Source organism: Oncorhynchus mykiss, chromosome 18 (genome assembly GCF_013265735.2).
Source record: "Oncorhynchus mykiss isolate Arlee chromosome 18, USDA_OmykA_1.1, whole genome shotgun sequence".
NCBI lineage: Eukaryota > Metazoa > Chordata > Actinopteri > Salmoniformes > Salmonidae > Oncorhynchus > Oncorhynchus mykiss.
The window spans coordinates 52,353,914-52,367,535 of record NC_048582.1 but is presented as its reverse complement, the minus strand read 5'-3'; the positions used below and the strand labels follow the sequence as shown (position 1 = coordinate 52,367,535).

The 13,622-nt window shown below is 49.4% G+C and overlaps 1 protein-coding gene across 1 annotated transcript in view; it reads left to right on the top strand.

Annotated features, from left to right (window-relative positions):
* Positions 1 to 13,622, top strand: part of LOC110496491 (AT-hook DNA-binding motif-containing protein 1) — a 44,254-nt gene that overhangs the window by 29,443 nt on the left and 1,189 nt on the right. Inside the window, exons 2-4 of the mRNA XM_036951070.1 lie at positions 7,055 to 8,561; positions 8,692 to 10,415; positions 10,675 to 12,592. Coding sequence (XP_036806965.1) covers positions 7,218 to 8,561; positions 8,692 to 10,415; positions 10,675 to 12,586 — 4,980 coding nt within the window. The 5' untranslated portion in view covers positions 7,055 to 7,217 and the 3' untranslated portion in view covers positions 12,587 to 12,592. The remainder of the gene's footprint in view (positions 1 to 7,054; positions 8,562 to 8,691; positions 10,416 to 10,674; positions 12,593 to 13,622) is intronic.

Below are 13,622 nucleotides of genomic sequence, written 5' to 3'. Positions count from 1 at the left end.
AGATCAATCAGCCTTTGCGGCTGCTATTGAATCTCATCAGCCTGCCAGGAATAGAGTGCACCCAGTCTTGATCATACAGTGCCTTCGAAAGTATTCGGCCCCCTTGAACTTTGCGACCTTTTGCCACATTTCAGGCTTCAAACATAAAGATATAAAACTGTATTTTTTTGTGAAGAATCAACAACAAGTGGGACACAATCATGAAGTGGAACGACATTTATTGGATATTTCAAACTTTTTTAACAAATCAAAAGTTAATACTTTGTAGCGCCACCTTTTGCTGCGATTACAGCTGTAAGTCGCTTGGGGTATGTCTCTATCAGTTTTGCACATCGAGAGACTGACATTTTTTCCCATTCCTCCTTGCAAAACAGCTCGAGCTCAGTGAAGTTGGATGGAGAGCATTTGTGAACAGCAGTTTTCAGTTCTTTCCACAGATTCTCGATTGGATTCAGGTCTGGACTTTGACTTGGCCATTCTAACACCTGGATATGTTTATTTTTGAACCATTCCATTGTAGATTTTGCTTTATGTTTTGGATCATTGTCTTGTTGGAAGACAATTCTCCGTCCCAGTCTCAGGTCTTTTGCAGACTCCATCAGGTTTTCTTCCAGAATGGTCCTGTATTTGGCTCCATCCATCTTCCCATCAATTTTAACCATCTTCCCTGTCCCTGCTGAAGAAAAGCAGGCCCAAACCATGATGCTGCCACCACCATGTTTGACAGTGGGGATGGTGTGTTCAGCTGTGTTGCTTTTATGCCAAACATAACGTTTTGCATTGTTGCCAAAAAGTTCAATTTTGGTTTAATCTGACCAGAGCACCTTCTTCCACATGTTTGGTGTGTCTCCCAGGTGGCTTGTGGCAAACATTAAACTACACTTTTTATGGATATCTTTAAGAAATGTCTTTCTTCTTGCCACTCTTCCATAAAGGCCAGATTTGTGCAATATACGACTGATTGTTGTCCTATGGACAGAGTCTCCCACCTCAGCTGTAGATCTCTGCAGTTCATCCAGAGTGATCATGGGCCTCTTGGCTGCATCTCTGATCAGTCTTCTCCTTGTATGAGCTGAAAGTTTAGAGGGACGGCCAGGTCTTGGTAGATTTGCAGTGTTCTGATACTCCTTCCATTTCAATATTATCGCTTGCACAGTGCTCCTTGGGATGTTTAAAGCTTGGGAAATCTTTTTGTATCCAAATCCGGCTTTAAACTTCTTCACAACAGTATCTCGGACCTGCCTGGTGTGTTCCTTGTTCTTCATGATGCTCTCTGCGCTTTTAACGGACCTCTGAGACTATCACAGTGCAGGTGCATTTATACGGAGACTTGATTACACACAGGTGGATTGTATTTATCATCATTAGTCATTTAGGTCAACATTGGATCATTCAGAGATCCTCACTGAACTTCTGGAGAGAGTTTGCTGCACTGAAAGTAAAGGGGCTGAATAATTTTGCACGCCCAATTTTTCAGTTTTTGATTTGTTACAAAAGTTTGAAATATCCAATAAATGTCGTTCCACTTCATGATTGTGTCCCACTTGTTGTTGATTCTTCACAAAAAAATACAGTTTTATATCTTTATGTTTGAAGCCTGAAATGTGGCAAAAGGTCGCAAAGTTCAAGGGGGCCGAATACTTTCGCAAGGCACTGTATGTGATTCGTTTCAGGAAACTAGGCGTATGTCGCAGGTCACTATTTCACAAGAGGGCCATTTGAACGTTAACTTTTATTTTTTATTTATTTAAAGTTGTACAATGTTTTTTGGCAGAAATTCCTTCAAGAACATGCAAACTTTCATGTGCCTTAATACTTGTATGCCATCTGTAAATATGAATACAATTATGAGCCTAGTTGGTTTAGCCACAGAAAAAGAAAGCAACCTTCCCACTAGCCATGATTGGCTGAGATAATGAGTGGGCTGGACATGTCGAGAGATGAGTTCAGATTGGTCTGCCATACAGCACGTTTCTATCTATTTGGTCAGTATGTGTAGGTGATCCTGTCTAACGCTGCTTTTTTAAATGTATTGCGTAGTAGAACTGAATAAGTTTTGTCCTCCATGTCAGCGTGCATTGCACCCGGCCCGCCACAGGAGTCGCTAGTGCATGATAGGACAAGAACATCCTTGCCGGCGAAACCCTCCCCTAAACCCAGACGACGCTGGGCCAATTGTGCGCCACCCCATGGGTCTCCTGGTAGCGGCCGGCTGTGACAGAGCCTGGACTCAAACTATCTTCACTTTCTGAAGGACCTAGTTTTGAAATCAGTGGAATTAGAGTATGATAGGTGAGGGGATGAAGAAAACACCTGTCTCTGGATTACATCTTCAAACTAAGGGCAACCATGGCATCCATGACAGGGAGAAGCATCCACCAATGATGTATACAGGTAAGATAGTCTAGCTAGCTACATTTTCAGATATTAAACGTTTCTAATTTTGACAGAAAGTTGTTTTCATTTCAAGTTAAAGTGTACTGTTAGCTAGCCAGCTAACAAGCTAGCCAGCTAACGTTAGCTAGTTAATGTTACGTGTATGATCTTATTATTTGTATCTCAGAGCCAATTGCTTTGCTAGATATAGCTTAATGTTAGCTAGATAACATTGAACCTGGTTGGTTAGCTACCTGCAGATTCATGCAGGGTTATAACATCATGAGTTGGGATTATGGTTCATTGTTTAGCTAGCTAGCTACATGCAAGTAACCATTTCAATAGAATGTCACTGCGAAAACTGTTGATCGACGTAGCTGGTAAATTCGCTCTGGCTATCTACTCCGAATTCAGGGCTTGAAAACTATTACGGATTACAAAGGGAAACCCAGACACAAGCTGCCCAGTGACGCGAGCCTACCAGATGAGCTAAATTCCTTTTATGCTCGCTTAGAGGCAGGCAACACTGAAGCATGCACGAGAGCACCAGCTGTTCTGGATGACTGTGTGATTACGCTCTCGGTGGCCGAGAACAAAACAGGTCAACATTCACAAAGCTGCTGGGCCAGACGGATTACCAGGACTTGTAATCAAAGCATGTGCAGACCAACTGTCGTCTTCACTGAAATTTTCAACCTCTCCATGACCGATTCTGTAATAATACCCAAGGAAGTGAAGGTAACATGCCTAAATGATTACCGCCCTGTGGCACTCACGTTGGTAGCCATGAAGTGCTTTGAAAGGCTGGTCATGGCTCATATCAACAGCATCCTCCCAGACACCCTAGACCAACTCCAATTCGCATACCACTCTCAACAGATCCATAGATGACACAATCTCAATCGCACTGCACACTGCCCTTTCTCATCTGGACAAAAGAAACACCTATGTGAGAATGCTGTTCATTGACTACAGCTCAGCGTTCAACACCATAGTGCCCACAAAGCTCATCAATAAGCGAAGGACTCTGGAACTAAACACCTCCCTCTGCAACTGGATCCTGGACTTCCTGACGGGCCGCCCCCAGGTGGTAAGAGTAGGAACAATACTTCTGCCACGCTGATCCTTAACACTGGGGCCCCTCAGGGGTGTGTACTTAGTCCCTTCCTGTATTCCCTGTTCACCCACGACTGCGTGGCCAAACACGACTCCAACACCATCATTAAGTTTTCTGACGACACAACAGTGGTAGGCCTCCTCTCCGACAACGATGAGACGGCCTATAGGGAGGAGCTCAGAGAACTGACAGTGTGGTGCCAGGACAACAACCTCTCCCTCAATGTGAGCAAGACAAGGAGCTGATCGTGGACTACAGGAAAAGGTGGGCCGAACAGGCCCCCATTAACATCGACAGGGCTATAGTGGAGTGGGTCGAGAGTTTCAAGTTCCTTGGTGTCCCCATCACCAGCGAACTATCATGGTCCAAACATGCCAAGACAGTCGTGAAGAGGGCATTACAAAACCTTTTCGCCCTCAGGAGATTGAAAATATTTGGCATGGGTCCCCAGATCCTCAAAGGGTTCTACAGCTGCACCATCGAGAGCATCCTGACCGGTTGCATCACCGCCTGGTATGGCAACTGCTCGGCATCTGACCATAAGGCGCTACAGAGGGTAGTGTGACCGGCCCAGTACATTACTGGGGCCAAGCTTCCTGCCATCCAGGACCTATACAATAGGCGGTGCCAGAGGAAAGCCCATTAAATTGTCAGAGAAAAAATGTCACCCAAGTTATAAACTGTTTTCTCTGCTACCGCACTGCAAGCGGTACCGGAGCGCTAAGTCTAGGACGAAAAGGCTTCTCAACAGCTTCTACCCCCAAGCCATAAGACTACTGAACAATTAATAAAATCGCCACCGGACAATTTACATTGACCCTCCCCCCAACATTTTTCAACACTGCTGCTACTCGCTGTGTATTATCTATGCATAGTCACTTCACTCCCACCTACATGTACAAACTAACCTGTACCCCTGCACACTAATTCGCTACCAGGGCCCTCTGTATATAGCCTCGTTATTGTTATTCTTATTGTGATACCTTTCATTATTACTTTTTATTTTAGTCTACTTGGTCAATATTTTCTTAACTCTTCACTAAGTGCACTGTTGGTTAAGGGCTTGTAAGTAAGAATTTCACGGTAGAGTCTACACTTGTAGTTTTCGGCGCATGTGACAAATAAAGTTTGATTTGATTTGACAAGTTTATAAATTTTTAAAGCAGAATTACTTTCCCATTGTTCCTCAAATGCAGTGCATGATATACCATTTTGTAGCTCTGTGTCTCTGCTTTCATCCAATGTAAAAAACACAATTTCAAATTTTGCTACATAAGACCGAATCAAGGTGGTCGGTCAAATATACATAATGCTAATCTGCCTGCAAGGAGTTTGACCCATGAAACAGCCAAAAGGGCAGAATCCTGATTTATCAGCCTCTGAGGTTGCTACTGTATCTGATCAGCCTGTCAGGAATGGAGCTCACCCACTTTGTACTTTTAAATATTATCCATAAAACATGGTGTCCCTTACAATTATACACATACTGTATCAGTTAAGCAAGCTAGGTAACAAGATAGATTACAAGCTCACTAGCTAACAAAACTACCTAGCTAGCTTACCCAACCACAAGACTAGTCAAGTTAGTTGTGTTGTTGTTTGAATGCGATTGGCTGTGGTCTTGGGGGTGGCACACAGCCTGGGAGACAGGGCTGCCTGTCAGCCATCGTTCATGGCTTAAATGCCCCACAAGGGTTTAGATGCCCCAAGAGCTCTTAGCTCAAGGTGAGGGACATTTAGCTTGCTAACATTCTAACTTATCAACTGATAATGAGCTCCAAACACAAATGAAAGCATGATGTTAGCATGAAATGTACCATCCTTTAGTGTAGCGATCCATAAAAACTTATGCGCTGCCGTCTCAGCCATACTGTCAATCTGTCATCAATACGTCCACTCCTATTTGTAGTTTATCTTGTGATCTCGACAAAACAACTTTTGTTATGTCGTGATAATGAGATAAATAAGTTGTGATCTCGACATAACGTGGGAATAATTGTTTCATTCATTCCTCTCTGGACTTCCGTACGCTGACGCCGTGCCACAATAAAAAAAGATGTGTTTGGATGATGAAGCAAATTCATTTAATGTGTCCTGTGCTTCGAGTTCAAAACAGTTAACCTAAGCTAGCAGTGTTATTAAAAGTCCTTTTGAAACGTGTTTTTTAAACGCTCTGTTTTACCGGTCAGGAAACGTATGGCTTCGTTCCCAGAACCAATGAGAAACCAAAAACAGACGTTCCCCAAAACTTCCAAGATACCAAATGTGCTAACTTGGAGGTTTGAAATAAAAAATATGAAATAAATAGCCTTTTTCACTCATATATTCTTATCTTTTTTGCAAAACAAGTAGTGTGTAGAGTCGTTCCAGTTGTTAGCTGCACCACTACATGGCAAAAAGTACTTTTGAAACATATAACTTATATTATATATAAGAACTACTAAGATTTTTATTTAGTTCAACCACCACCAAGCTACAAAAAAATGTATTTTAATTACTAGTTGAACTACATGTAGTTCACTACTCCCCAACACTGCTGACAATGGAAATGATTGTGTGAATGTGGTTTTTAAGATACCATTCCACTCTCATTTGGCTTTTCATTTTTTTCACAAGGTCTTACTGTGTTTCTTTTGTATACATCCCTCCATCTCTCCCTCTCCACCAAACATAATCTGACTTCTATTCATCATTTCTCTGCCTCCCTCTGCTGGTTATTCACACATTTCTCTTTCCCTGTTTGGGACAGTAAAGTCACAATGTTTGTGTGTGTGTATGTGTGTGTAACCTTCTAGTCAAACATCACGGCTGTCCTGTTAATGGCTGTCCATCTCCCTCTTCCTCCTTTTCTCTCTCTCTCTGGCTCTCTCGCCCCCCCCCCCCCCCCCCCCCTTTGTGCTTTCTCTTTCTCTCTTCAGAAGTGATGGGCAGTCAAGAGCAGTAGCTGAGAAAGAGAGGAAAGTTTATAGTGTGTGCTAGAGACGGGTGTGTAGTATGTGTGCATGAACTGTACTGACATACTGCCGACCCAAAGAACCACAGCAGACAGACAGCCGGCCTGGATAAACTCTACCAGAATGGTAAATGACAGCACTGGGATGTTATGATGTGTCAATGTTCTATCAATGTTACTTCTTGGTAACAGTAGAGGAACACTTCACCCAAAAATGAAACTATCATACATCAAAGTTACTGATCTGTTACATTAAAGTATTTGTGGTCCAAACTATAGGCTCTATTCAATCTGGATCTCGCTGAAGCCTTACAGATTGCTCGATAAAAATGTAAAAGGTAATTTTCGATTGAGCAGACATATGCCGCCTGTACTGTGAATGCAGTCTCTGCTAACATTGCCTTTAAATTTCAGTCTCGCTGTAAAGCTAAACGTCTGAGATACGGATTGATTGGAGCCCTAAATCTGTTTACAAAACGATCCCAATCCTATATGAATGAGAATGATTGACACCAAATCCCAACTTCTCCCTCCCTAACATTACGTTAATTATCTGTTAGAATCTACTGTTCGGAGTGTGTTGATCTTATGTATCTCGCTCTCCTCAGGTACCCAACCCTTCAGGATATAGGTCTGTGACTTCAGAGGAACACACATAAACACAGACAAACAGAGAGAGGGAGAGAGCTCCCTAACCTCTCCGAAGAGGGTCACTGGGGCCCAACACTGACACTCTCACTTTGACATTATCATTGCTGTCGCCCTGGGTGGATGAGCCGCCTGTCTGGACGCCTGCGGTCGGGGGGAGGTGGGAGGGTGGGGTGCGACGGCAGGGCCGTAGTGGAGGAGCAGGGGTATGAGGGGTTTGAGGGGGAAAGGGCTGTAGGGGTACAGGAGGAGGTCACAGTGGAACCCAGCGCTGAGGCTGGAGCTCAGGAGACCCTTGAACTTTTACCCTCCCCCTCACCCCCCTCCCTGTCTAACGGTCTTCACCTGCACAGGAGGCCTGTCCTTGGAACACGCAGACGGAGGCAGACAGAGACACACACACTCAACGACGCTCCAACACACACACCTGGACAGACCTTCATAGGCATGCAGACACACAAGGACATCCAAATGCAGACACCCGCAGAGACGTGCATGGACGCTCACACACACACAAGTGCTCACAGACAAATGGATGCTCACACACACTTGGACTCTGCCGGTCCAGAGCAGCCCAGAACTGATTCATCACCAGAGACACACACCAGATCACCTCAGCGACAGGTCCTCCTGCCTCTCAATCATTCAGCCTGCACCAATCAGCAAGCTGCTTTCTCTCCCTGCAGCCCCGCTCCTTCACACTCTGCAAACAGAGACATGCCCCCGGCCATTAGCCCTGCCCCTAATATTAGTTCAATACCTCTAGATCTCTCTAAACCCTCAAGAGCTACTGGTCCAAATCCTCCAGGCCTTTCTCCTATCGGTCCAGCCTGTCCAGACCTTTCTATTATTGGTCCAGCCCTTGTAGACCCCTCCCCTGTACCTGTCGAAGGTGAGAGAAAGTATGCACTTCGTAGCTCCGGTCGACCTCGCTTCCCCTGCCAGCTACGCAAGTCTTCCCGCATCCGCCGATGCACTGAGGATGGAGAGAGGAGGGGAGGGAGGGAGAGCGAGAGGGAGGAGGAAGAGGAAGAGGAGAAAGAGAGGGTGAGTGTACATGTGAAGGTAGAGCGCCCCACAGTGGAGGAGTGTCTATCTGCAGCCTTCAAGCCTGCAGCCTCCAAGCCTGCAGCCTCCCCTGCACCAGTACCTGTAGCACCACTCCCCTCAACACACCCCTCATCACGCCCCTCCTCTCACTCCGCCCCCCGGCCATCGCCCAAACCCCAACAAAGAACTTCAACCAAACCCCAACCCAAATCTTCAACCAATGCCAAACCAAAATCCCAACCCAGACCATCGATGAAAGCCTCGCCCAAACCTTTGCCCAGATCAGCAACCAATCCCAGACCAGCAACCAATCCCTCGCCTCGTCCATTGACCAATACAGTGCCCCGGCCGGCAGTGAAGAAGGAGGAGCCTGGTGAACTAGATCCCCTTACCAAACGGAAACGCCGGTTTGTTGGTGTAAGTTCAAGTTCTATGATATTATTAATCACATAGCAGTCAAAAGAATCTTGTCATGTTGATTTGACATCACTTGACAACTAGATTTCACCCGGGAAATAATATTTGTTTGTTTGTATTTGTTCCCCAGGTGAGGCGTATCGTGGTGAAGGTAGCTCGTATCCCAGTCAACCTCAGCCGACGCCAGAAGAGCTACAAGATTTCCTCCATGGAGACAGTTGAGAAGGGCGGGGCAGGTGGTGATGGCAGGTTGGAGGGAGCCGAGGGGGGGACAGCGGTAGTTCGAGAGCCGACTGCGCTCCTCCGTATGAAGAACAACGGGAAGAGTGTGATGGTCATGTTCCCGCCTGGAGAACTTCCTGTGATCCTGAAACGTCGCCGTGGCCGACCTCCCAAACAGGTTGTACCTGGAACGCCGGATAAAACCACCGGTGGGAATGGCGAGCCCAAGAAACCTCGTCGGCGCCGGAGGGCCAAGCTCCCGTCTCCGCAACCGTCATACGTGAACGACACCAACGACGTGAAGACGGAGTACGGAGACGTTCTGTCCAAACTGGCATTCCTCAACCGCCAACCGCCGGCCACTGGCCGCTGCTCCCCACCACGCTGCTGGACACCCAGCGAACCGGACAGCTTTCACACGCCGTCCGACAACCCTGGGATCTCCGCCCTGCTCCACCGACTCACAGGGTTCAGACGCAGGGGAGGCAGGGGGGGAGGTGTTGGAGGCAGGGGAGGAGGAGCAGGGGGAGGAGCAGGAGGAGCCGGCGGAGAGGGCTTCAAGAGCTCCTTCAGTGACTTTTTTGAGACGATCGGGAAGAAAAGGAAAGTGGCTCTGTCAGAACCAGGGTTACTCAAGAAACGAGGGAAGGGTGGGGGAGGCAGAGGAGGAGGGGCTGCAGGGGGGGAGATGGGGGTTGGGGGTGAGGGGGGGAAGCCGGTTAAGAAACGACGCTCGCGCAAGAACGGGGTTCTAAAGGGGGAGGCAGGGGGGCAGCTGGAACAAGACTGGTTTAATGGGGGAGGTGTCTGGGGGGAGGAGGGGGGAGGCATGAGGGAGAGAGGGCCAGGAGGGTACCAGGTCTGTGGCTCCCCGAGGGGGGGCTTCCTGTCCTGTGAGGGGGGGAGAGGGAGTGCGTACGGCAGCCCTGGCGGAAGCAGAGGCGGTGGAGGTGGAGAGGAGGCGCAGGGTTTGTTCGCCGGATATTTCCGCTCCCTGCTGGACTCTGACAACTCCTCAGACCTCCTGGACATCTCCTCCCCTCGCCCTGACCCCAGGAAACCTCCTCCCACCCTGAGCTACGACTCTTCCAGCCCTGCCCGCGGACCAGGCCCTCGCTGGTCCCCAGCCTGCCCCAAACGCAGACCCAAAGGAGAGCCAAGGGAGAACCCAACCCTACATCATCCCTCTTCCAGACCTCCTTACAGTTATAACCTGTCCCAGAACTCCCCCACCTCCTCCTCGTTCCCCAAGTCCAACGCTCCCTCCCTCCCTCCGTCCCGCTCCCCCAGCTCCCCCCATCCCTCCTCCTCCTCCTACGGTCACTACACGCCTGGCTATTCCTCCTCCACTCCTGCAGGGGGCAGCGCAGTGCCACAAAGACCCGCAGACTGCAGCTTCGCAGCCTATGGGGCAGCCGGGCTGAGTAAGGCCTCCACGGCCACCCTCGTGGGCCAAGGTCAGATGGGATATTCCAGTTTTTCCAAGCGGGGCTATGGGGGCTACCTTGGGCAGGTTGGACCATCTTCTCCAGGAAGAGGGGGGTATATGGCCATGGCCAAGAACAGCCCTTTCCCCTCCCCATCTTCCCCAGAGGGATACAGACACTACCCCTCCAACCAGTGTAACTACAGGTAAGTAGCTTCAGGTAGGTCTAAATTACCTGGAACCACAAAATGTGGATTAGAGAACTCTACTACAATCCTACCCTAACCTCTTATAAGTGTGTATTGTGTTTGAGATACATTACGCTACATTGCAGGACTGCTCAGAACCCTGATCTACAAAATCACCTTGGGTTCCAAATAAGTACTTATGTCATCAAGGTTAGAGTTTCTGTGGTTTGCCTTGCTGAAACTGATCCTCTGCTGTGTGTGTGTATGTGTGTTTCAGGCCGGGCTATGGTGGCTACCCAGGAGGCTGCAGTGACCCAGGCCCCAGCGAGCCCAAAGACATCCTGGACATCTCCAACTACACCCCCCAGAAGGCCAAGCGACAACCCTTCCTCGAGAGTCTATCAGAGTCCTCATCTGACTCCTCCCACCTAGGGGTCACCGGGTCAGGAGGTGGGGTCAGTGGCGGAGGCTCGGGGTCAGGCTCCGGAGGTGGGGCTTATAGGCAGGGTGGAGGGAGGGAGTCTCTTCTTATTGGTGGAGAGGGAGGTCAAGGACAGTCCAGCCTATCAAGTTTGGAGAAGCTGATGATGGACTGGCATGAGAGTGCCTCAGGCCCCTCCTACAACTGGAGCCAGAATGTTCTCTTCCAGGGGCAGGGGAAGCCCAGCCGGGGGCGCAGGAAACGGAATGCTGCCGAGCCCCAAACGGAGAAGGAGGGGGGTGGCGGACCAGGAGCAGGACCAGGGACCACCCCAGACTCTCCCAACAGCCCGCCAAGCCAGACCCAGCCCTCCACCCCAACCCAGGGTTCTGGTGGAAAACGCAGTGGAATGGGGGGACGGCAGGCCAGGGGGGTAAGAGGAGGCAGAGGAGGGGGGCTGTCCCCGTCCCCTGGAGAGCGCCCCCCAGGGGGGAAGAAGGGTAAGGCTACTGGGGGTGGGGTTGGAGGTGGAGGGAGTGCTGCTCAGGGGGGGTTGTTCCAGGAAGGCCTTGACTACTACAGTGGAGACAGCAGCAGCCTCTCCCCCCTCCCTAACCCCACCTCACATCTCGGCTACCCCACCGAGCCCTGTGAGTACCCCTCCCCGTGCCCTTACTCTGCCCATCCCTCCACCCCGTCCTCAGAGGAGCACTACCCAGCCCTCTTCCCTGGCGAGGCTTCATCCTCCTCTCTCTCCCCTGGAATGACTTCCACATCCTCCTCCTTTCCTCCCAAACTATCCCCCGCTCCCCAGCCCTACCATCCCCCTCTCACCCCTGCTCCTCCCCCCGCCTCCTTCTCCCCCTCCTGCTCACCATCGCCACGGTTACTGCCACACTGTGGAACAGCGCTGAGCCCCCCCCATCGCAACCTGGCAACCGTTTCCAAGGACCACTTCCCCTCCCAGTACGATTCTCCCAGTTACTGTAGCTCCCCCTATTGGTACGGAGGGGCATCGCTCAGCAGCCCCCACGCTAACACACACACCGCTACACACACACATGCTAATGCACACGGCAACACACATGTACACGCTAATGTTAACCCTCACGCTAGCCCTAACAATCACCCTAACACTCACACTACCGCACACATCAACACACACACACACCCTAACAGCAACCCTCATGCAAACATGAGTCCACACGCACCTCAGACAAGCTTGAGCCCACACACACACCCTAACCCCAACACCAACCCGCACACACACACCAACCCCCACATCAATACACACCCGCACATCAACACACACCTTCATTCAAACCAGAACCAACATCCTCATCCACATCCACACCCCCACCCGAACACTTACCCCAACCCCCATCCCAACACCACACAACACTCCCACCCTAACCTCTCCCCACACACTCACCCCCACCCTAACCTCTCCCCCCACTCCCACACTCACCCCCTGCTTTATGAGGAGCGCCCCCCTCACAGCACCATGCCCACGCAACCTCACAAACGGGACCTGCCTCCCCACCTCAACTCAGGGCTGCGACCAGCCCCCCTGCAGCTCTCCCCGTACCCCTCCCCCCACCACAAGCCTCCCCTGGTGTCCTCGCCACATTCTGAGGACATGGGTTACCCCCCGTACCCCGGGATGCACCCCCGCTACCACCCACAGCCCCCGCCTCGAGGAGGAGGGGTGCTCTGTCAGCTACTAGACCCCCCCAGCGATGACAGCTTCAGTGTCACCAGCTTGTAGCTGCAGGTAATACACAAGAGGATCTACTCTCTCTCTACTGAAGGGTTAGACACAAGAGAACCTACTCCCTCTCTCTACAAAAGGGTTAGACACAAGATAACCTACTCCCTCTCTCTACTAAAGGGTTAGACACAAGATAACCTACTCCCTCTCTCTACTAAAGGGTTAGACACAAGAGGACCCACTCTCTCTCTATACTAAAGGGTTAGACACAAGAGAACCTACTCCCTCTCTCTACTAAAGGGTTAGACACAAGAGGACCCACTTTCTCTCTCTCTACTAAAGGGTTAGACACAAGAGGACCTACTCCCTCTCTTTACTAAAGGGTTAGACACAAGAGAACCTACTCTCTCTCTACTAAAGGGTTAGACACAAGAAGACCTACTCCCTCTCTCTACTAAAGGGTTAGACATAAGAGGATCTACTCTTTCTCTACTAACGGGTTAGACACAAGAGGACACACTCTCTCTACTAAAGGGTTAGACACAAGAGGATCTACTCTCTCTCTACTAAAGGGTTAGACACAAGAGGACCTACTCTCTCTCTATACTAAAGGGTTAGACACAAGAGGACCTACTCTCTCTCTTCTAAAGGGTTAGACACAAGAGGACACACTTTCTCTCTCTCTACTAAAGGGTTAGACACAAGAGGACCTACTCTGTCTCTCTACTAAAGGGTTAGACACAAGAGGACCTACTCTCTCTCTATACTAAAGGGTTAGACACAAGATAACCTACTCCATCTCTCTACTAAAGGGTTAGAGACAAGAGGACCCACTCTCTCTCTCTACTAAAGGGTTAGACACAAGAGAACCTACTCCCTCTCTCTACTAAAGGGTTAGACACAAGAAGACCCACTCTCTCTCTCTACTAAAGGGTTAGACACAAGAGGACCCACTCTCTCTCTCTACTAAAGGGTTAGACAGAACACCTAAAGACATTTATTAACATCGGTTTCATCCATTTAGCTATGTAAAGGTTTTACTGTCTTAACAATCACATCATAATTACGGTTTCTCTCTCCCTCTCTCTTTCTC